Source organism: Manihot esculenta, chromosome 6 (genome assembly GCF_001659605.2).
Source record: "Manihot esculenta cultivar AM560-2 chromosome 6, M.esculenta_v8, whole genome shotgun sequence".
Taxonomy (NCBI): domain Eukaryota; kingdom Viridiplantae; phylum Streptophyta; class Magnoliopsida; order Malpighiales; family Euphorbiaceae; genus Manihot; species Manihot esculenta.
This window is the reverse complement of record NC_035166.2, coordinates 1,402,747-1,424,632: the sequence shown is the minus strand read 5'-3', so window position 1 is coordinate 1,424,632 and position 21,886 is coordinate 1,402,747. Positions and strand designations below refer to the sequence as shown.

The following is a 21,886-nucleotide window of genomic DNA, read 5'->3' as shown; positions in this document are numbered from 1 at the left end:
TACTACAGAACCCGTTCCAAACTGTTTTTCAGCATCTAAAAGAAATTTTTTTTTTTTTACCTTGAAAGGCAGTTTCCTCTCAAATCAAACTAAACAGGCACATAATTTCATGTGCTTTTAATATTAAACCAAATAGAAAAATTAAAATAAGTAAAATACAAAATTCAAAAAATAGATATCAAGATAAATATCAAAATCTTTCAAGTCCAATAATCAATTTACATTTTTAAAACATTGTTAAAAATATTATTGCCTTGAGTGACATCCAACATATTCGACATCTCATCCATATTCTGCTTCATTGAAGAAATAGTGGAAGGACTACTACTTTCTAGACACCCTTGAATAATGAGTGAGAAGGGTTTATAAACTTGTTTGCAAATTAATATGGTGAGACCGAGAGAGAATCCAAGAATAAAATATAAGCTCTTATAAGACTGCTCAAAGGGAAGGATTTGCCTAAAGATACGATACACTCGCAAGTAGGGCTGATCCAGAATTTGATTTCACTGGGATCATTCTTTTTTAAAATTATTTGTCTAAACATATAGACTCATAGACTAGGGTTTACAATCTGGTGGTTCAGTTGAACAAAACTGAAAAAAAAAAAATCAAAAATTAAAATTTAAAAATTATTAAAATCAAACTAAAAGTATATGAAAAATCAAATTAAAAAAATTTTCAATTTGATACAATTCAATTTTGCTATTCTCTCCTGTCATAGTTAGTTTACAACGATGGAGGAAGGACTAAGAAAACGCTCAAATCTATTTTCACTAACAACTTTGCATAAAGATTTTTGAAAAAAAAAAAAAAAAAGCAAACAAACATACAATTTACACTAAATTCTCAAACCAATAATCTAAATAGAGATTAAAGAAACAAAAACAAAACAACATCCATTACATATAATCAAATTGCAAAATTACAAAACGCACATACAAAACTTAACAAAATCTACATATATATAATCAAATAGCAAAATTGCAAAACCCACATACAAAACTCAATAGCAACCCATTACCTATTCCTAGTCAATTTAAACAGAAATAAAAAAAGTAGTTCACCATCGATGTGTACAATATCGATGGTAGATCTATGGACTCAAACCGGTGGAGATGAGACTTCACCGCTGTCGAGCATAATATTGATGGTAGATCTATGGATTCAGGCCAACGGAGATTAGTAGATCTATGGATTCAAGCCGACAGAGATGAGACAGATAAAAAGACGATTGGTTTGCAGCAAAGATGAGTAGAACGAAGCAGCAATGACATGAGTTAAAATCAATATAGAGGGGAGCCACAACAAGATCCTCTCTTGAGCAACACCAACGACAACGTTGAATCAGCAAGATCCTTCATTGGTCAATGACGACAGTGATGGTGAACTAGCAAAATCCTCGATGACAATAATAGCAGATTCAATTTTCAAGTGAGAAAGGAGGAGAGGAGAAGGAGAGAGGAAATGAGATTGGGGCAAGGGAAATTGAAAAGATTAAGTATCATGAATTGTGTCTGCATGAGGTGTTTAAGGAGTGGGGAGCTAAGGTTTAAATTAGAAGTCTTATTGAAAACGTTTTCTTTTATATTCGGTTCAGTTAAACTGAATTTTCTAATTAAAATCAAATCGACAGAAATAACTAATTTTTAAAAAAAATTATAACTCAACCAAACCAAATAAAAAAATTAAATTTTCAAAATTAATCGGTTCAGTTTGTTATTTCGATTTGAATCGAATGCTCTAAAATCTAGTATAAAAAGACCAATAAAAAATAAACATTAGTATTTATTTAGAATAAATATTCTTTGAATTGAATACTATCCCATTGTCCTTTTCAAACTTAATTGCCAAAATGAATTGGATGTATTTGAAAGAAATACCAAAACAATTTATCACAACCTGATATGTAAATAATCAAGCAAGAAACAATGCCCGTAAAAACTCGGCAAAGCCAAAACCACTAAAAAAATAAACGATAATTGAAACCAATATACACTTTAATGGGTATTAGACAAGTGCCCACGCTACATTCTAAACTCTGGGAATCAGTAACTCAATTTCAACCATACTGAGAAAGCTACAACAGATAAAACTGGTTAATTACCACCAGTTAAGTAAGGGGCATGCTCTGCATTTCTTATATCTAAATCATGAATACCTGAGAATTCTGGATTTTGAGAACACCAAAAAGCAGCAAAATAACCAACTCACCATGTAACTATAGGAGCTTCATTCCATGAAAATATATGAAACTACCATATGTTAACAAGTTCGGCATGCTGGCACTTCACGCAAAGTACGCGAGAAAGAAAAAGCTATCCTTTTGAATCAAAACTGCATGTAAAATATTAAAAAAATGTTAAGAAGATGCACGACAAATTGCAAGCCAATACACCATATAAACCCCAACCCTGAAAATTTTCTATATGACCAAATATCATGCAACATGGATAGCACAAGTAGACAAGACTTAGTGCCAGTAATGTTAATCAAACAAATCAAATAGAAGTCAAATAAACAATCAAATCCTAATATAATTCTAATAACAATGCTAAATAGGTATGAACAAAACAAATAAATAATTTTTCCCAAACAGGGCAGCATTCACATAATGAATAACCCAACTTAAATATGGTGAGGTAGGGAAGTTGAGCACATGGATTTAAATAATGGATTTAGAAGTGATTTTGAAATCAGAAATGGTAAAATAGATCAGATTGAATTGGTCCAAAGTAGACCAAACTGGTTACCTTCGTTGTTAGTATTTTTCTCAAGACCATTAGCAAAATGACTTAAGTCAACAATGAACCTAACATTGGACTAAATATCATCATAGTATTGTATATCAATCACCTATAGTGGGAAAAGAAAATGCTTTATATAAACAAGCTAGAAGAAATAAGTTTTCACAGATTGCTAAATAGGTTAAACTATTAACAAAACCTACTTACTAATTAGGTTATGCACTTATGCAGGATAGTGCACCCTTTTTACTAATAGGTCCTGCACGGGTTGAAGGTTTGTGAGACAATTACTAATCAGTTCACATTTTGGTTGAATATAATTGCATTGCCAACCGTACCAAATATTAACCAAATAAAGAAAAGTACAAACAAAGTTAAAAAATAAACCCCCATCCCATTCTGTAGAACATCTTTAAAAGGCAATAAAAATACAAAGTATGCTCCCCACCACTCTCTTCCCTTTTCTTTAACCTCTCCTTCCTATCATCATGTTCTAAGGCTGCCTCAATTCTCCTAAAAAGTGGAAATATATTCCTTTTGATTGGATCAATCTATAAAAAGAACTCAGGACACCAAACAAGGCAAAGAATTTCTGATTTTCACATAAACTACTGATATATAATGTTTCATATTCCCTTATATCTGTGTATCACCTGTTACACCCATTCTAGACCAATACAGACCGTGTTCTCAGAGTACATAAAATGACCAACATTGTTCATTGAGTTGTCATTATTGAGTTATTGCACATATTTGAATTACTTTTTGGAAGCACTTGATCATCCAATTCACAAATCCTCAAGCAAGCGCAGAATTTGAAAATTTTCAATAAAAGGTCCAATTCACCCTCCTCAAATATCAAATTGATCCACTCAAACTCCACCATTGTCTCATTCAGTACATAAAGGGCAATATTTATAATACCCTGATCCATGAGTGCCGAACAAAAATGTCAGATAATTGACCATCTCACTCAGCATGACCATTAAATTTCTTTAACAATTAGCAAAATGACTAAATTAATCAAAAGCAAAATGAAAAACTCCTAAAAACTTGGCATCCAGCAGGGTTCAGTGAAAATGACGCCCAGGGGAACTTGGAACATAAACAATTTAATGTAATGAAAGAAATATTTAAATTAAATTTACATAATCACCTGTAACACCAAAACTGTTTAACTAGAAACTGAAGGAAGTCCAGTGACTTTCCCCACAGCAACTGTTTTCCCTGTAAAGCCCAGGACTCCAATTCAGAGTTGACCGCAAAGAACATGAATTAATCATGCATCAGCAAGACAACAGCAATATTCATAGACCTACCTTCAGTACGAAGAGTAAACCTGCCAAGTTGAGGAAAATCTGCAAACTTCTCAATGCATATCATGTTATTTACCTGAGAAGCACATCATCAAATATCAAAATACATATCAGATAATACTTTACACACTCATGTATCAAACCATCAAAAATTAATGTACTATTTATGCTTGAATGAGCGCATAATTCTATGCATTTGAATCCTATAGACTCAAAAATTTAAGCACAGCTACAATCAAGCTCTTCCAGGAAACAAGCTACAGACAAACTTGTGTAGAAGGAAAATGAAAAGAAGGCTGAACCAAATACCTGAACGCGAGACACAACAACAGCACCATTCTTCACAAAGAGGACTTTCTTTTTCATAGGTTTCTTTGTCTTTGGATCAATTTGTTGTAGCAGTTCAACAATCTCACATTCCTCAACTACAGAATGAATGTGCAAAACAGCCTTATAGCCAGCTGTAAAAATCGCCTAGAAGCAGCAAGTTATCAGCACTTTAGTCAATTAAAATTATCATCAGGGTATTATATCTAAGAAAAAGTTGACATCACGATTGTCTACTGAAAAAAGACAGGAAAAGCAAATATGGATCAGAATATTGAAGTTGGGAGAATACGTTGTCCAGCAATTCAAGGATTTGCAGTTGAGCAACAAATTCTGTAACTGAAGCTATTGGCTTTGCTGTGCAATGAAAAGAAAAATCACAGGATTAACATAAAAATTTTGGCAGAGACCCAAAAGCATGCCCATACATTAGCATGAGAGCACAAACGAAATGGTGAAAATTTACATTCAGACAAATGGACTTGCAGATACACAGAAGGCAGAAAGTCCTCACTGACAAATTTAGCTTCCCATTACTACAACAAGCATAGGACCTTATTTGGTACATCAGGGATAGACTAACAGAACAACTTACCAATACTTGACAAGACAAAACCTGCCAATATATCCTCATCATCAATCCCAGATAATCTAACACGAAGATTTTCTCCAGGCCCCGCACACCTAACTTTGGTTTCATCACAATATACAGCAACAACTTTCACCTGAGTCTGCAGATTGATACATATAACCCTCAGGCCTCATTACAACAGCAATGAATTAAGAATAACTGAAAAGGAGAGTAAAGAGATCAACTCAAGTTTAGAGAACACACTTTATTTGGCATGACCAACAAGGAATCGCCCTCAGTAATACTACCAGATTCTACTTTGCCCATGACTACAGTTCCCATATCTTTAAATTTGTCAATAATAGGCATCCTGCAAATTAAGATCAACAGTAGCTCATGGATCAGAAAAAAGTTTAAGATCAACAATAGCTCAGAGGAACTGAATTCAACAATGAAGATCTTCTAAATAGTGCAGAGTCAAAAAAAAAAGAAAGTAACAAAAAAATAAGATAGAACTCCCACTAATACAGTAGCATTCCATATCAATGTTCAGAACCTCTCATGCATCAACAAATGAACACCTCCCCAGCTAACAGTTGCATAACATTGACATTTGAACTCTCCTCAGAACAGGAGATTTAAGCCAAATATTATCGTTTGAATTCTTGTAGGTGCTAGAAAGTAATAAAGATGTATGTTCAGAGAAGAGGAATACAAATATATAAACCAATTCAAAAGCAGTCAGAATTGACATAGTGCAATAAAATGAAACAAAAATTGGGATACCCAGATACCGTAAAAGGAATAGACATTCTTTTCTTTGATTCCAAAAGAAAAAGTGCACCTTGGAAATATTATCAAGCTCTTAAAGACCATGCAAAAAGAATATTTGCCTATTAAAAGCAAACAATGTAGAATGGACCAGCAAAGAGATGAATGGAAAAGAACAAAAATGACTCACCTAAAAGGACCTTTTGGATCTCGTAGAGGAACCTCAACAGCATCTAGAGCTTCAAAAAGACACGGGCCATTCCACCATGAACACACACTTTTATCTATTCTAGTTTTCATATTTGTACCAAGCAGCCCAGATATTGGTAGGAACAGGACATCTGCATATTTGAAATAATAATAATAACGCTCAAAAGATATTTAGATAATGTCATGTACCTAGAACATTACACTCATATCATCAAAATAACAAGCAATCACATAAAAAATCCAGTTATAAATTTACAACTTATTATCTTAGCTTTTTGTATTTTGAGCCCAGATGATAACATATTCGCAAACTTCATTTGAAGACCAGTTGCTCAGATGAGAAAAACAATGATGAAAGCATGGATAATGTATATACACATATATAGGATTTGGTTCTAAAAAGGCCAAGCCACAAGAACATCCAAAGCCCAAACAAAAACCAAGAACTTTCACCAACCAAAAGCACCTCAGATTTACAACTGAACCACTTTTGGTATAAAGCACAATGACCTGACAAACTATCAGCCTTTTATTTTATTTATATATAATGAAACTGAACAAATTAATAAGTAGCCAATGCCAGAAGAGAGATACTAACTCCCTGACTCTTAATGCATACAAAGCAAGTTAAGAAAACAAAAATATAAGGAAAAAAGAAGTTCCACTTGCAGCACATCACAAGATATAATATTTTAGACTTTCAATTCAGAATGAAACTTCCTTCAATCCCATGCATTTCCTCTCCAATTTCAGAAAAACCAGGAATATAAATAATCCCCACTTTTTTCCATTTTGCAACCACTCTAATACCATCCTAATCTTGAAGAAGTTCTTCCAAAATTCCTCATCCCTATTCCCTATTGCACTACATCTGTCATCCAACCAAGGAAATTGTTTTGTTTAAATCATCCACATCCAATGTATCTTTATCTTAGATTAAACTTTTCAGGCAAGGGAAATATTCACTTGTAACTCTAATTAGATCCAAAAAAGCTTATAAATGAAATTCACATCCTTTGTAGCATTCCACCCATGCAATCTGTCTCCTCATTGCTGCCAACTTGCTAAAGACAAGCACAATAGAAATCTTCTCATCCTCATTGAAATCCCTGAAGAAAATGGGTTCCAGTTAATCACCAAACCTCGTATGCCAAGCAGTCTTCCACCAAAGCCTACTTGTTGAACACCAGAGTGTAAAGTGTATGGTAGGCTCCCACAAGATTTCTATCATCCCCAACCATCACGTCCTGCCATACTGGAGGATTGAGCCATCTCAAACTTTCAAAAAAAATGCAGGAGGGAAAACTAACTCAATCCCAGAGGCTTCCCATATGTCAATTCCTTCAGACATCTCACAACCATACAATATACATGCTATATATTGAGCATCCCTTGAAATCTTTAACATGTATTTTGTTTTAATGTGGTACCCCTTTGGTCATGATACTGGTATAATACATTCTATGCCACTAAACTAAATCCAGTGCACACAAGGTGTAAGTATGCCAATTAGATCGTGGCACGTGAATTATGCTTATTTGACACAATTCAGTGCACCTATTATTACTTTAAATCATTAAAGAACATAATTGCGATTATTATTAGTGGTACTAATTATTAGATTAAAAAAAAAGGGTAAATTACACTTTAGTCTCTTTAAAACTGAACACTTAAACCCCTCTATTTTCATTCCATTCAAATGCATAGTCCCTCCATCCATTTCTCCTTTAGTTCAAAAGTAAATGATTGATCAAACCTCTGAAAATTTTTTTTCCCACAATACCCTTATTGCACCATACAACACATATAAAAAAAATTTACGTCTAAAAATCTAAATCTTCATTCTTCCTTTCTCATCCTCCTTCCTTTCTCATTCTCCTCCGAAGGTGAATAGCAAGTTAATAGATGTCTATTAGGAAATTTGAAAACTTTACTGTTAATTTGTATATTTTTATTGCTTGTAGTAGTAACAAAAATGGTTTAATTGTATGGGGTGTTTGAATGAATGAAAATGTTTATTTTGTAATGTTTGCTTTGGCTTGGAAAGTTAGAAAAAATTGAAAATGGTGGAAATTTTGAGAAAACCAGGACTGATCCGTTTTAATATGTAAAAATGGAAGGACTTAAATGTTTATAATTACTTTAATTCTATGCTCCAAAAATTTGTGAAATGGTAGCAAGCCAGAATTTCAAATTGTGTTGTGTTTGTGTATAAAAAGAAATGAGTTAATGTTATATATTAGTTTTATTTTATACCAAGAAAATTGAAAATGGTAGATATTTTGAGAACTACAAATTTTGAATATTTGTTTAATACATAAAAATTGAAGGATTTAAGTGTTTATAATTATTTGAATTCTATACCCAGAAAATTTGTGAAATGGCAGCAAGCCAGAAAATTTCAAATTGTTTTGTGTTTGTACATAAAAAGAAAAGAGTTAATGTTATATATTTAGTTTGATTTCATACCAAGAAAATTAAAAATAGTAGAAATTTTGAGAAAACTGCAGATTTTGAATCCAAGGACTGATAAGGACTTAAATGTAAAACTATAGGTTTTGAATCCAGAAACTGATCTGTTTTAATACATAAAAGTTGCAAAATAAAAATAAAAACGAAAGAAGGAGAATTTGGATTTTTAGATATAAAAATTTCTTTTATATGTGTTGTACGGTGCAATAAGGGTATTGTGAGTAGAAAAAATAGTTTTCAGATGTTTGACCAATCATTTACCTTTGAACATCCAGAGAAATGAATAGAAGGATTGTGCATCTAGATAAAATGAAAATAAAGGGGTTTAAGTGTTCGGTTTTAAAAATACAGGACTGATCCGTTAATTATGATATAACTCAAATATTAAAGCATAATTTACCAAAAAAAAATGGTGACCAAACGCAATCCCATGTAGAGAAGCATGAATGAGCTCAAAATAGAGCTAGACCCAAGCCCATATAGAGAAGCATGGGTAGGCTGGATATAAAGATGGAGGCTAGACCCAGGCACTTGTAAGGAAAATTATAATAGGGCCTCAAAAGGTCCAGCCCAGTTGCAGGAGTGTTGGAATGTGAAATTCGGTCCCACATTGATTGGGAATGAAAGCAACAATGGGCATACGCATGGTGGCCCAGCAAAGTCAAAAATGGCTTACGCCATTTTGGCAAACTGGGCCAACTGTGAAGCCCACTGGCAGATCCCAAAGTTCACACTACTCAAGGGCCTAATTCTGAAATAACAACAGTTCCTATTTCCTAGAATCTCACCTAAGCTGTCAATTAGTCAAATATTTCCCTCACCTAACTCCACTTAAGATAAAATTAAAGAAAGAGTCCCATTATCTTCTTAACCTTCACAACATTCTTCCTTTCTTTTTCTTGTTAAGTGACTTCTTATTCTTCTTCATCTCCTATTTTCTTTCTTATCCCTTCAGAATCCTATTTTAGCGATCCAAGACATGTAACAAAATGTTCTGGTCCTTCTGGAATGCCAGCGTACTACATTTTTTATGCACACACCACATTGCAAACATGTTTAGTGAATCACTTAACTTGCTATGTTTTTTAAATGGGCAACAAAAATAATGAAGGGACACAAGAAAGTGTGCTCTTCATGCATACCCTGGCAATAAGGTTGGAGATTGTCATAGATTGTCAGCTCTCACAACCTTTTGCAGTGGACCGCTCTACCATATTTATCCTAAACAAGTAAAAGGAGGCACCCATGGCACTGGAACAAAAAAGACTCAACTCAGAATCAGATGCTAGGTTCAGAACCTCAAACCATGTGTTCGATCTAGCAGATGCAATTTTCTTTTCTTTTCTCTTTTTTTTTTTTTTTTTTTGGGGGGGGGGGGGGAGAGGAGAATAAGAGAATAAGAGAATAGAAGGAAAGAATAAACAGAGAAGAGTGAGCTTGAAGACCCATACACAAACATATCAACCTGAACACATTACTAACCAGAAACCAGAAAATCATTGACAGCTAAAAAATGTAGCATGGCAACTCTAGCTCACCACAGCAAAACAAGAAGACTCATCTTCGCAGCATTGCAAGCCAACTTACCAAAATTATTTTACTTCATCCCAATTAATTATTTCTAACACATCCCAATAAATACTGACAAAGTTCTAATGTGATCAATGATACCACTAAACTTTAATTTAAAATTAGGCATAATGTAAAATGGAAATGCATAAAAATTTATAGGATTAATTATCTGATAGGTTATATCCATTTAAAAAAAACATCCAGTACCTTTCTTCACATTATAGCCTGAAGACTTTAGAAACGGTATCATCTTTGATTCAATTTCATCATACCTGAGAGGGGGAAAATAGCATAAAAAAACTACTAAAAGGACCACACACATGCATGCACACACGCAAAAAATACTCCTTTGGCCATTTACAAAAAGTGCAATCAAACAAAATAAAAGGCACACAGTTATTCATGTCTACACATAATACACGCACAGACAAATTAAACCAAGAAAAGCACCTTTCTTTTGACCAGTTCACAGTGGGATCATCCATTTTATTTACAACGACGAGAAGCTTCGAGACCCCTAATGTCTTTGCAAGCTGAACATGTTCACGGGTCTGCCCACCTCTTTCATACCCAGTTTCAAATTCTCCTTTCCGAGCAGAAATCACCTAATTAGTAAGAGAATGAAAGTCTATCAAAAACCCATAACCAAGACCCCCAAAAAGAATAGGCAAAAAACAAAATTAAGCAATACAAACTCACCAGTACACCAATATCAGCTTGAGAGGCTCCACTAATCATATTAGGAACATAACTCTTGTGACCCTATATATATAATGAAAGCACAATAGAAAATGGTTAATCAAGCAAAAAGCACAATGTGAAATCTTTCATCACACAAAAAGTTAAAAGTGAAAGAAAACATGAAGGTCTGTCATCTATACTGTTATAAGTTATAGAAAGTAAATATGTTAATATAGGAAGTAAATATTGATAGATGGGTCAGTTGCTTAATTTTAGGGATTGTATAATCATAGACTTGATTTTCCTTCCTGTTTAAATACCGTCTTTCATGTATAAATAGGTTGTAATTTCTATTGTGAAATATAACAAATATTATCCTTCTACATGATATCATAGTCATTCTCGTAGAGATTTATTTTTTTTTCTCTCTAGTCAAGTTTAAATAAAAAAAAAATTTGGAGACCTAGGGCTCTGTTCATTTGGGTTACCCATAAAGGGTAACATTTGGATCTCACCATCGTTGGAGTCGCCACATCGTTCCCTTGTCAGATCTGAAGTTTGTTTGCTGTTCGGGTTTTGTTCATTGGTACTGTTCATCCGTACTATTCGCGAGTACTGTTCACATGGTACTGTTCACGCCGGGTACTGTTTTCTGATTCTGTGTTTCTTTTGTTGCTATCGTTTTGGGTTAGTTGTCCTTATGGCTGAAGTTAAAATTACCACTGTAACTGATGTGATTCTTATGATGACTAAAATCACGGAACACAAATTGAATGGATCTTCCGATCAGGGAATTTTGATATCTGCAGATTAGTATGCACAATTCATCCAATACCAATCATCTCTAAAATCCTCTAGTTCCTCCTCTATCACTGCAATCACCGAGTCAGGTAACTCTACTGCATGTCTTGTGTCTTCATCCTCCAAATGGGTTATTGATTCTGGTGCTACCGATCATATGTCAGCTAATTCTACCCTTTTGTCCAATCTTGAGTCTCATACATCGCCTTATGTTACTCTTGTTGATGGCACTAAATCTTCTGTCATGGGTTCTAGTCATGTCAACTTAACCCCTTCTCTTTTTGTATCCTCTGTGTTATGTCTCTCTAAGCTCGCATTTAATTTGTTTTCCGTTAGTAAACTCACTCGTGCATTGAATTGTTGTGTCTCATTCTTTCATGATCACTGTATTTTTCAGGATCTTTCGACGAAGCAGATTATTGGTAGAGGGAGTGAGTCAGAGGGTCTTTACGTCTTGGATAAGCAACTACCTCGATCTCCTCGATCTCTGGTATGCTCCACGCGTTTAACACCTTTTGATGTTCATTGTCGTTTGGGGCATCCTTCTCTTTCGGCTTTAAAGAAGTTATATCCACAGTTTCATTCTTTGTCTATTCTAGATTGTGAATCTTGTCAATTTGCCAAACATCATTGTTTACGTACACTGTCTCGAGTCAATAAACGGGCTTCGTCCCCCTTTGAGTTAGTCCATTCAGATGTTTGGAGTCCTTGTCCTGTTGTGTCTAAGTCTGGCTTTAAATATTTTATTACTTTTGTTGATGATTTCTCTCGTACTACTTGGTTATTTTTAATGAAGAGTCGTTCAGAATTATTTTCTATTTTTTGTGCATTTTATGCTGAAATTCAAACCCAATTCAATACTTCCATCCGTATATTACAAAGTGATAATGCTAAAGAGTATCTCTCTGGAGAATTTCAATCTTATTTATTACAAAAAGGGATTCTTCATCAGTCCTCTTGTGTTGCCACTCCTTCACAAAATGGAGTTGCTGAAAGAAAAAATCGGCATCTTCTTGAAGTAGCCAGAGCCCTCTTATTCCAAATAAAGGTACCTAAATGTTTTTGGGCTAATGCTGTATCCACTGCTTGTTTTTTTATCAATCGCATGCCTTCCTCCATCCTTCATGGTAATATCCCTTATAACATTTTGTTTCCCACTAAATCTTTGTTTCCTATTGATCCACGTATCTTTGGTTGTACTTGTTTTGTTCGTGATGTTCGTCCACAGGTTACTAAATTGGATCCCAAATCACTCAAATGTGTCTTCCTTGGCCACTCTCGACGTCAGAAAGGATATCGTTGTTTTTCTCATGATCTGAATCGGTATCTTGTGTCTGCGTATGTAACATTCTTTGAGTCTGCTCCGTTTTTTCCGCCATCATCTGTTTATAATACCTAGGAGGAGGAAGATGACTTCTTGTTATACACTGTTCGCTCTCTGTCTCCTCAGACTACTCCTACACCTTTCGCTCATGTACCAGGTAGCCCTCCCATCTTTCATGTGTATTCGAGACGCTTAGAGGACTCTGACTCCATTCCGCTACCCGCTTCTTCGTCAACTGATCCTGCTCCCACTGATCCTTCACTGTCTGATTTGGATTTGCCCATTGCTCTTGGCAAAGGTAAACGTACTTGCACTTATCCTATTTCATCTTGTGTCTCTTATGATCAATTATCCTCCTCTTCTCGTTGTTTTGTCACTGCTTTGAATTCTATTTCAATTCCCAAAACTGTTATTGAGGCTTTGTCCCATCCTGGTTGGCGTGCTGCAATGGAAGAGGAAATGATGGCCCTTGACACTGATGGTACTTGGGAGTTGATGTTCTTGCCCCCAGGAAAGCGGGCTATTGGGTGCAAATGGGTGTTTGCAGTGAAAGTAAACCCTGATGGATCTATTGCTCGCCTCAAGGCCCGTTTAGTGGCCAAAGGTTATGCACAAACTTATGGAGTTGACTATTCTGATACATTCTCCCCAGTTACCAAGCTCGCATCTGTCCGATTGTTTATTTCCTTGGCGGCTACTCATGATTGGCCTTTGCATCAACTAGATATTAAAAATGCTTTTCTTCACGGTGATCTTCAGAAGGAGATTTATATTGAGCAACCACCTGGTTTTGTTGCTCAGAGGGAGTCAGGTAAGGTTTGTAGACTTCGAAAATCCCTTTATGGCTTGAAACAGAGTCCTCGGGCATGGTTTGGCAGGTTTAGTGAGGTGGTCCAACAGTTTGGAATGAAGATAAGTAAGTGTGATCACTCAGTGTTTTATAGAAATTTTGATAGTGGAGTAATTCTGCTTGTAGTATATGTGGATGATATCGTCATTACAGGAAGTGACATTGCTGGCATCACATCCCTAAAAGAATTTCTTAAAACACAATTTCATATAAAGAATTTGGGTTCCTTGAAATATTTCTTGGGAATCGAAATTATGCGGTGTAAGAAAGGCATCTTCTTATCTCAAAGAAAATATGTTCTTAATTTGTTGGCAGAAACAGGAAAATTGGGTGCTAAACCTTGTAATGCCCTAATGACCCCTAACCTTCAACTTACCACAGAAGACAGTGAGCCATTTGCAGATCCTGGAAGGTATAGAAGATTAGTTGGCAAGCTGAATTATTTGATGGTGACTCATCCTGATATTGCATATTCAGTGAGTGTGGTAAGTCAGTTTATGTCCTCTCCTACTGTTGCCCAATGGGATGCTCTGGGACAGATTCTTTGTTACCTTAAAGGGCCCCAGGGCGAGGCCTATTCTATGGTAACCATAGGCACTCAAATATTGAATGTTTTTCTAATGCTGATTGGGCAGGCTCGAAAGTTGATAGGAGGTCAACTACTGGGTATTGTGTTTTTGTGGGAGATAACTTGGTCTCATGGAAAAGTAAGAAACAAAATGTGGTCTCCCGTTCTAGTGCTAAATCTGAATATCGAGCCATGGCACAAGCCGTTTGTGAAATCTTGTGGGTAGGGATGGCAACGGGTAGGGTACCCGCGAAATTGGGAGTACCCAAATCCGAACCCGATTATATATAAAATTCCCAAACCCGTCCCAAATCCGTTTAGTGTTTTAATTTTACTACCCGTACCCGTTCCAAATCCGTTTAGCAATACCCGCACACTACCCGAACCCGACCGACTTGTAAAACCATTCTTCTCAGCAGTAGGGTCAACCAGATTCAATGGTTTATGAGAATGACGCAATCTGATATTAGTGGAGTCACCACCTGATGGAACGATCAAGGGTGCCCCATCCCCAACAAGCCCATCAAAACTGATTGTTTTTACAGTATCTGATTGTAATTTCAGCCAATTTTCCTTTTCCAAAACCATTTTAAGTGCCTGAAAAAAGAAAAGAGTATTTTTTCTTTCATGTTTCTAGCATAATTCCAGTATGTGTTACTTTACTACTAAACTAGCAGTTCCGAAAATAGATAGCTACTGACTACAACAAGCATGTCAGCCAGAACCCCCAGTTTGCAGTATAATATTCAAAACAATATTGACAAATGCCAAGCATCCAAAAAAACCACAAGAGAAGATGACAACAGCAAAAAGAAAGGTTAGGAAAACCCCTGACAAAAGATGCTCAAAAAATCAATTCATGAGACTAAATATATCAATGTGCCAAAAGATGTAAAGTTTATCTGCATAACATTTAAACTGGAAAATACATTAACCTGGTAAGTGAAGAGTTGTCTCCGACTGGGAAGTGGGAGATGTCGCCACACTGGAGAGAGAGAAGGAGATATCGCTGACCGGAGAGAGAGAAGATTTATCGTCAACTGGGGAGAGAAAGGAGACGTTGCCGGTGCCGACTGAGCTGCCGGCACTCCTCAAGTGAAATGGGGAGAGATGCATTGACTGGGAAGTGGGAGATATCGCCGACTGGAGAGAGAGAAGGAGATATCGCTGACTGGGGAGAGGAAGCAAATGTCGCCGGTGCCGACTAGGCTGCCGGCAGTTGTCAGTGAAGTGGGAGAGAGGCGTCGATTGGAAATTATGGGAAGGGAAGGGGGGAGAGAGGCGCCGACAGAGAGAGAAGCTCAAGTAAAATGAGAAAATGAATTAGGGATAAGGAATTAGGGTTAGTATAGCTAAACGGGTTCGGGTAACGGGTATCCGATCACCTAATCCCGAACCCTACCCGAATCCAAGACGGGTAAAATTTTTCAAACCCGAATCCGCCCAAATCCGTTTTGTAAATACCCAAATCCGTTTTGTAAATACCCAAATCCGTCCTAATAGGGTTTGGGCGGATCGGATACCCGTGAAAACCCGCCCGCCTGCCATCCCTACTTGTGGGTACGTCAACTGTTGGAAGAAGTTGGGTTCACAAATTCAGTGCCTGTTAAGTTGTGGTGTGATAATCAAGCAGTTATCCACATTGCCTCCAATCTAGTATTTCACGAGAGGACTAAACACATCGAGATTGATTGTCATTTTGTTCGTGAAAAAGTCCAACAAAAGATAATATCAATAGGACATATATGAACTGGAGAATAATTAGGAGATATTTTCACTAAAGCTCTAAATGGGACTCGAGTTGATTATATATGTAACAAGTTGGGCATGATTAACATTTATGATCCAACTTGAGGGGAGTGTTATAAGTTATAGAAAGAAAATATATTAATATAGGAAGTAAATATTGATAGATGGGTCAGTTGCTTAATCTTAGGGATTGTATAATCATAGGCTTGATTTTCCTTTCTGTTCAGATACCGTCTCTCATGTATAAATAGGTTGTAATCTCTATTGTGAAATATAACAAATATTATCATTCTACACATACCATACTACACATATGAAGAATCTGCTTGAATTAAGATGCTTGATTATTCCCTCAAGTTTTTGGGGTTAAATAGGATTTACAGATACTAAATAGGAAACATGCTTAATTAGAGGTACAACATCTTCCTAATTAGAATGAATAATTTCTTCCTAAACTAAGGCACTAACACAGTGATTCTGACCTACTTACAGAATCTTCTTAACAATATAAACATTAATTGTGACTGAGAATCTTAAGATAGATAAAGAATATTACAAGATAAACAAGCAAAAGTTTTGTTATACAAAAATTACATCTATGTGATTTATGCAACGTGTAAACAATAACAGCTATAAATCAAGAAGCAAGTAAAACTGCAGAAGAAGGGGGAATGTAGAAGGGTGATCTCACCGGAAATGAGAGGAAGAAAAAAAAGCAAATGAAAGGCAATTCAACTGGCTAAAGAACATGTAGCCAAAAGACAATTTTCCAGTACTACACTTCTCAACCAACAGAAATAATGCAAATTGTGGCTTTTGAACACACTTTGATCCGTTGATCCAGTAAAACCGACTTATTGCAGCAACTTTAGATACAAAGAATTAGAATAAATAAATTGGAAATTAGGAATGGAAATGTGATTCCCCACCGGTGCGTCTAAAATTGTAAATCTAGTCGTCTCTGTTTCAAAATGTGCTCTTCCCACTTCAACTGTTTTACCCTACAATAAGTGGTAAACATTTAGAATGTCAGTATCCAGCTTGTAAGTTGTAATACAGTCCTCCACATGGATGAATAGGAGCAACAGACTGCATTAGCAAGAAAGTAACAATAACTACCCTCATGAAACCAACAATCCCAGAAAATTTAAGGATACCTTAACCCTCTCCTCTTCATTAGTATCCATAATATATGCCATGTACCTAATCACATGGAAGATAATTGTGGCTATAAGAAAGCACTCACTAAATAAGAAAGAACTAAAACACCCAAGCTGCAGCACATCAGATATCTTAATGAATGCAAGATTAGAAAATTACAATAAATTTTAAGTTAATAAAAGAATAAATAAATTATTCCATCATATAGTTCTGTTACCAAAAGCTCGGTAGAACATAACCCATATCATTGAATCTATTACAGGCTTCAAAGCTAAATCAGAGGAACAATGATGCTAAAACTCTTTTCTCTGGTGATTACTCCCAAAGTGGTAAGGGCGTAACAGCAGATCAAATTTTAAGACTAACATTTTTGCTAACCTGCATGTGGATCCAAAAACCTATGCAGTTTGATAGCTGTTACAATGCCAAAACCAAGATACTACTAAGGCTTCATCATGGGTAATACAGTTCAAGCCTACTGAGGGTTAAAACCTTGTTGCTCTTTTCTGAGTTCCCTAAAAAGTGATTAGTATACTATCAAAGAGACGAGTAAACCTCCGAACATATAAAATGGCAAACAAAATCCCCCCCAGAAATTTATTAATCTGATCAACCCATTAAGAAATAGAGAGAGAAAGATATCAGAGTTCAATATCATTATAGGTGTAGTAATTTCACTTGTCGTCCTAATTGCAGATATTGGTGAGTCATTCTACTTATAAACGCTAATGCAATGGGGGAAAAGAAAAAGATAAGAACAGACCAATTGTATAGCCATAATCAACCAACATAATAAGCAAATTTCTTTCTGGCACACAAGTACTTAGTAATAGACCCATCAAAAATCAGTTTGAGCAGTGCGAATTAAGACAGGAAAGGAACCCCTACCAGCTTTCTCTACTCTTGTCCTTAGCTTCTTTCTCATATTTTTGGATTGTCCGATCATCAACCTGACCGCTTAAGAAAAGTATCTGCCCTCCAGTTGTGGACTTGCCAGCATCTAAAATCCAAAGTAACAGAAAAAAAAATGAACTCAGAGAATACCAAATATATAGGGTTAATTCATTTAAGAAAAACATACTCGAGCAATCAGGTGCAAAATACAGTCAAAAAATTAGTAGGTAAGCAAACAAGTTTCAATTTTATGAAACTCTAATACAAGAAGAGGATAATGCAATTCTACCAGTTACTAGTTGCAAGGAACACCAATAGAACCTACTAATCATCTTCTTCATAATTATCCGCTTGCTATATACCCCTCTTTTCAAGCTAAATTTTTAAGTATAATTCATGATAAGCCCAGCTACAACACTACAATCAACAGCTGTGATTTTGACATTATAATCCTTGCAAAATGGCCTATGGAAGACCTATCCTGTATCTGGCACTGTATGGTTCTATTCTGCAAGCGCTCCAAATCATTCTCCTGAAGCTCATCATCTTCATCATAAAATATCCACTTGCTATACACCCCTTTCTTTTGCAAGCTAAATTTTTAAGTATAGTTCATGGTAAGGCCAGCTGCAACACCACAATTTGATCTCAACGACTCAACCACAGCTGTGATAAGAATAGATATTAAAACCTAGATCCAAACAAAAATTAAGGAGGCAGAATGGTCCTTTTAAAAGAAGGAAGATGCAACCCTGTTAGTGAGTGGAAAATGAGATAATAATACACATCAATATTCAAACAAGAAGGAAACAACAATTAGCACTAATAGGACAACTAGATGCAACAGTATAATAACACGAAACTGAACACCAACAATAGCTGCTTAACAGAAATGGGATGACATCAATAATTATGTATCCAACCACAACAATTAAGCTTTAATTCCAAACTAGTTGCAGTCACCATTCAGCTCTATTTGAAACCAATTATCTACAAATAATAATCTTTTGATACATTAGGGTATCAAAGGAAAAAATAAATATATATATAAATGAGATTCACTGGGCAAAATCATATAATAAATTAACCTACCAACATGGCCAATAAAAACCACATTCAAGTGCCGCTTCTTATTGTCTTCTTCCATCTCATCTGGTGTTTCAACATCTCCTGGAGCAGATACTGCCTTATCTTTTACTGTAAGAAGCAAACCAAAACAATAAGCGAATATATATATAAACCTCCTTACAAAAAGGAAAGCTAGATTAAATATAACAAAAGAAACAGAAGAACCTTTGGACTCAGCCTGCACATCCTTAGAGTTGAGACTAACATCATCTTTAGAATCTGTAAATACCCAAAGCACAACTTATCAAATGAAGATTAAATACCAAACTTTAATCAAAGATATTTAAGCACTTATTAGAACTGTCACCAAGCAGAGACAGTGTACAAGACCAAGTAATAAACATTTATAAATTCCACATAAATGTGAGCATCTACGCTTCAAATTACATTCTGCAAAGAGGATTAAAGAGAGAGAGAGAGAGAGAGAGAAGAATACAGTTTATCTTGAATTTTTTTTTTGTGAGAATTAAGAAAAGAGATACACTTTTAATCCTCTTGCAAAGAATGACATTGTATATATACATGCATGCATATGCATAAATGTATCTTAAAGGAAAACAGATGATAGAGAAAAGTTAGTTCATTCTTTTAAATAAAATATGTTCAAGTAGGTATGAAGGACTAGAAAAAATATAAGAATAGAAAACAAGGGCCAAAATAAAAACAAATGTACTTGATTCTGGAATGGAACCACATCCTAGGCCTTTTTCCATCAATCTTGGCTAAATAAATAGAAAAGCAGACTAGATTTTCATTTTCCTAATGGACAAACCACATATTGAGTGATTTTAAATAGAAAAAGGGTGGAACTTGGAAGGGCAATGATGTCAAAAGATCAATTCATCTGACAAGTTTCTAGGAAAATGTTTACAAATAAATTGAAATAAATTTACCAACAAAAGAGAAACACTGGTACAGAGAATCCTATAGAAATTTAATTGTTGATATAATATACCATAAACTTAATATCCAATCTTATATCACTAGCATTAGCACAGATAAAAGAACATAAGGTAAACTGAAAAAGTAGAAGGGGGCATAAAATATAACAAAGGCACCCCCTTCATTGCACTTCGCACCCAGAAAAGACCACACTCAGGTGAACCGGTGCTAGCCCTTGTGTTGTTGGGCCTCCAGCCTGAGGCAAAGCTTTAAAAACTATGATTCTCATATAATCAAATTTGATAGTAAGCCATCTCAAAATTTTATGAGGTTGTTTGTAGTTCAAGAAGCTCTATGTCATCCAATTTGAAATTAATGCAGATTTATAATCTTAGCAATAGGTACAGTCTTTCAGCCATTAACACCCTTGTTTCAAAATATACATATATATATTAATGGCAAAGTTCTAAAAACTTATTTAAATGTGTCACCAACCTTCCTCCATTCTATCCAACTTCTCCACTTCCTCCAACTTTGCATCTTCTGGGTTAATAACTCCAGTATTATCTTCTGCTATGATTTGATTAAAGCATTCAACGTAAGATTGAAAACATAGTAGAGAAGAAGAATAAGAAGGAATATATATATATATATATATATATATATATATATATATATATATATATATATATATATATATATATATATATATATATATATCATTCATCAAATATATGAACTATATTATTTCTAATACCACCTGCAGAGTCAAGTTGTAACGAGCGAATCTCCTCCTCAATATCTACCATCAAAACAAAGAGTAACCACAGGTAAACTAAACACCACAAAAATCAAAAACATTAATTTAGATTCACATTCATCATCCAATACAGCAAAAAGTAATCCTTGCAAATGCGCCAACTAATTTAGCTTACTTCGGTAACGCTGAATGAAAATTCCACAATCGTACCAGTAAATTACAACTTCAAAGAGAAACTACATCCTGATTTCAGCTACGAAACGAAATTTTCATGAAATTGTGAAAACAAAGAAATTCTACTAAACATATAATCCAAGGAAATTAATTAAACTAGTAAGTTCAGATCAGAGCTCAGATTGTCAGTAACAATAAACCAAACACAAAATAGTAGATCACAAACAACGAAAATCAAAGAGATAAGAGATTCATATCAGATAAATAGAAAAATTGAAAGATAAAAGTTTAGCAAGTAGATTCGGAGACGCACCCATGATTTGGAGAATAGCTAGGGTTTTGATATAGAGAGAAAAAGAGGGATGAGAAATGGAGGGGAGGGAGAGAGACGAGCGAATATGGACAGTGTGGGTTTACAGGAAGGGAAAATTATACAAATACTCTCGAGTGCAGTACTTTTTTATCCTTACAAGAAAATCTTATGAGACAAATATCTTTTTACGGGTAAAAATGCATGCGTAAGAGTGTGAATTTCCAGCTCGTTAAAATATCCTGACAACCGAAAATATTTTTTTCCCATCATTAGAAAGAAAAGGGTTCGGAAAAGTACAACCAAAATTACAAGCCTTCAGGCCCAAAAATAAAAGAAAAATAAAGCCCAAATTTAGAGGCCCAATCCTGATATGACAAATGACCTTGCAGCATTTGTGGATCAAGGCACCTCTTTCTCCAGTTGTGTTAACTAACAACAAGAGACTATCAAAAGCGACAAATAACCTCCAACTACTGAGCCAATAAGGCATACAAACATACTGAAGTAGCATTGAAAAAGCTGGAGCAGGTTAAAGACTGCCAGAAGAGAGATGGAGAAAGGAACCTTAAAAACAAAAACCACTAGATCTAAGTAGACAAGAAGACAGTACTGGAA

General features: G+C 35.2%; 1 protein-coding gene across 7 annotated transcripts; it reads right to left on the bottom strand.

Annotated features, from left to right (window-relative positions):
* Positions 1 to 1,938: 1,938 nt before the first annotated feature.
* On the bottom strand, positions 1,939 to 21,441 carry LOC110617494 (eukaryotic peptide chain release factor GTP-binding subunit ERF3A). 7 transcript variants are annotated; one of them, XM_021760315.2, is made up of 19 exons: positions 21,272 to 21,441; positions 20,785 to 20,859; positions 20,520 to 20,594; positions 19,308 to 19,361; positions 19,107 to 19,211; positions 18,009 to 18,120; positions 17,117 to 17,162; positions 16,889 to 16,960; positions 10,686 to 10,748; positions 10,437 to 10,591; positions 10,194 to 10,258; positions 5,923 to 6,073; positions 5,226 to 5,331; positions 4,986 to 5,121; positions 4,683 to 4,747; positions 4,373 to 4,537; positions 4,067 to 4,139; positions 3,904 to 3,974; positions 1,939 to 2,337 (listed from the first exon to the last, which is right to left on the bottom strand). In XM_021760315.2, exons 1-18 carry the CDS (start codon positions 21,273 to 21,275, stop codon positions 3,922 to 3,924), a joined length of 1,575 nt encoding a protein of 524 aa, XP_021616007.1. In that variant the 5' UTR covers positions 21,276 to 21,441; the 3' UTR covers positions 1,939 to 2,337; positions 3,904 to 3,921. The 7 variants fall into 7 exon arrangements, 6 of the variants coding, with proteins under 6 accessions (XP_021616007.1, XP_021616006.1, XP_021616008.1 ...); XM_021760314.2 differs by having other exon boundaries at positions 20,520 to 20,597; positions 21,272 to 21,431; XM_021760316.2 differs by having other exon boundaries at positions 20,520 to 20,597; positions 20,785 to 20,826; positions 21,272 to 21,430.
* Positions 21,442 to 21,886: the final 445 nt, after the last annotated feature.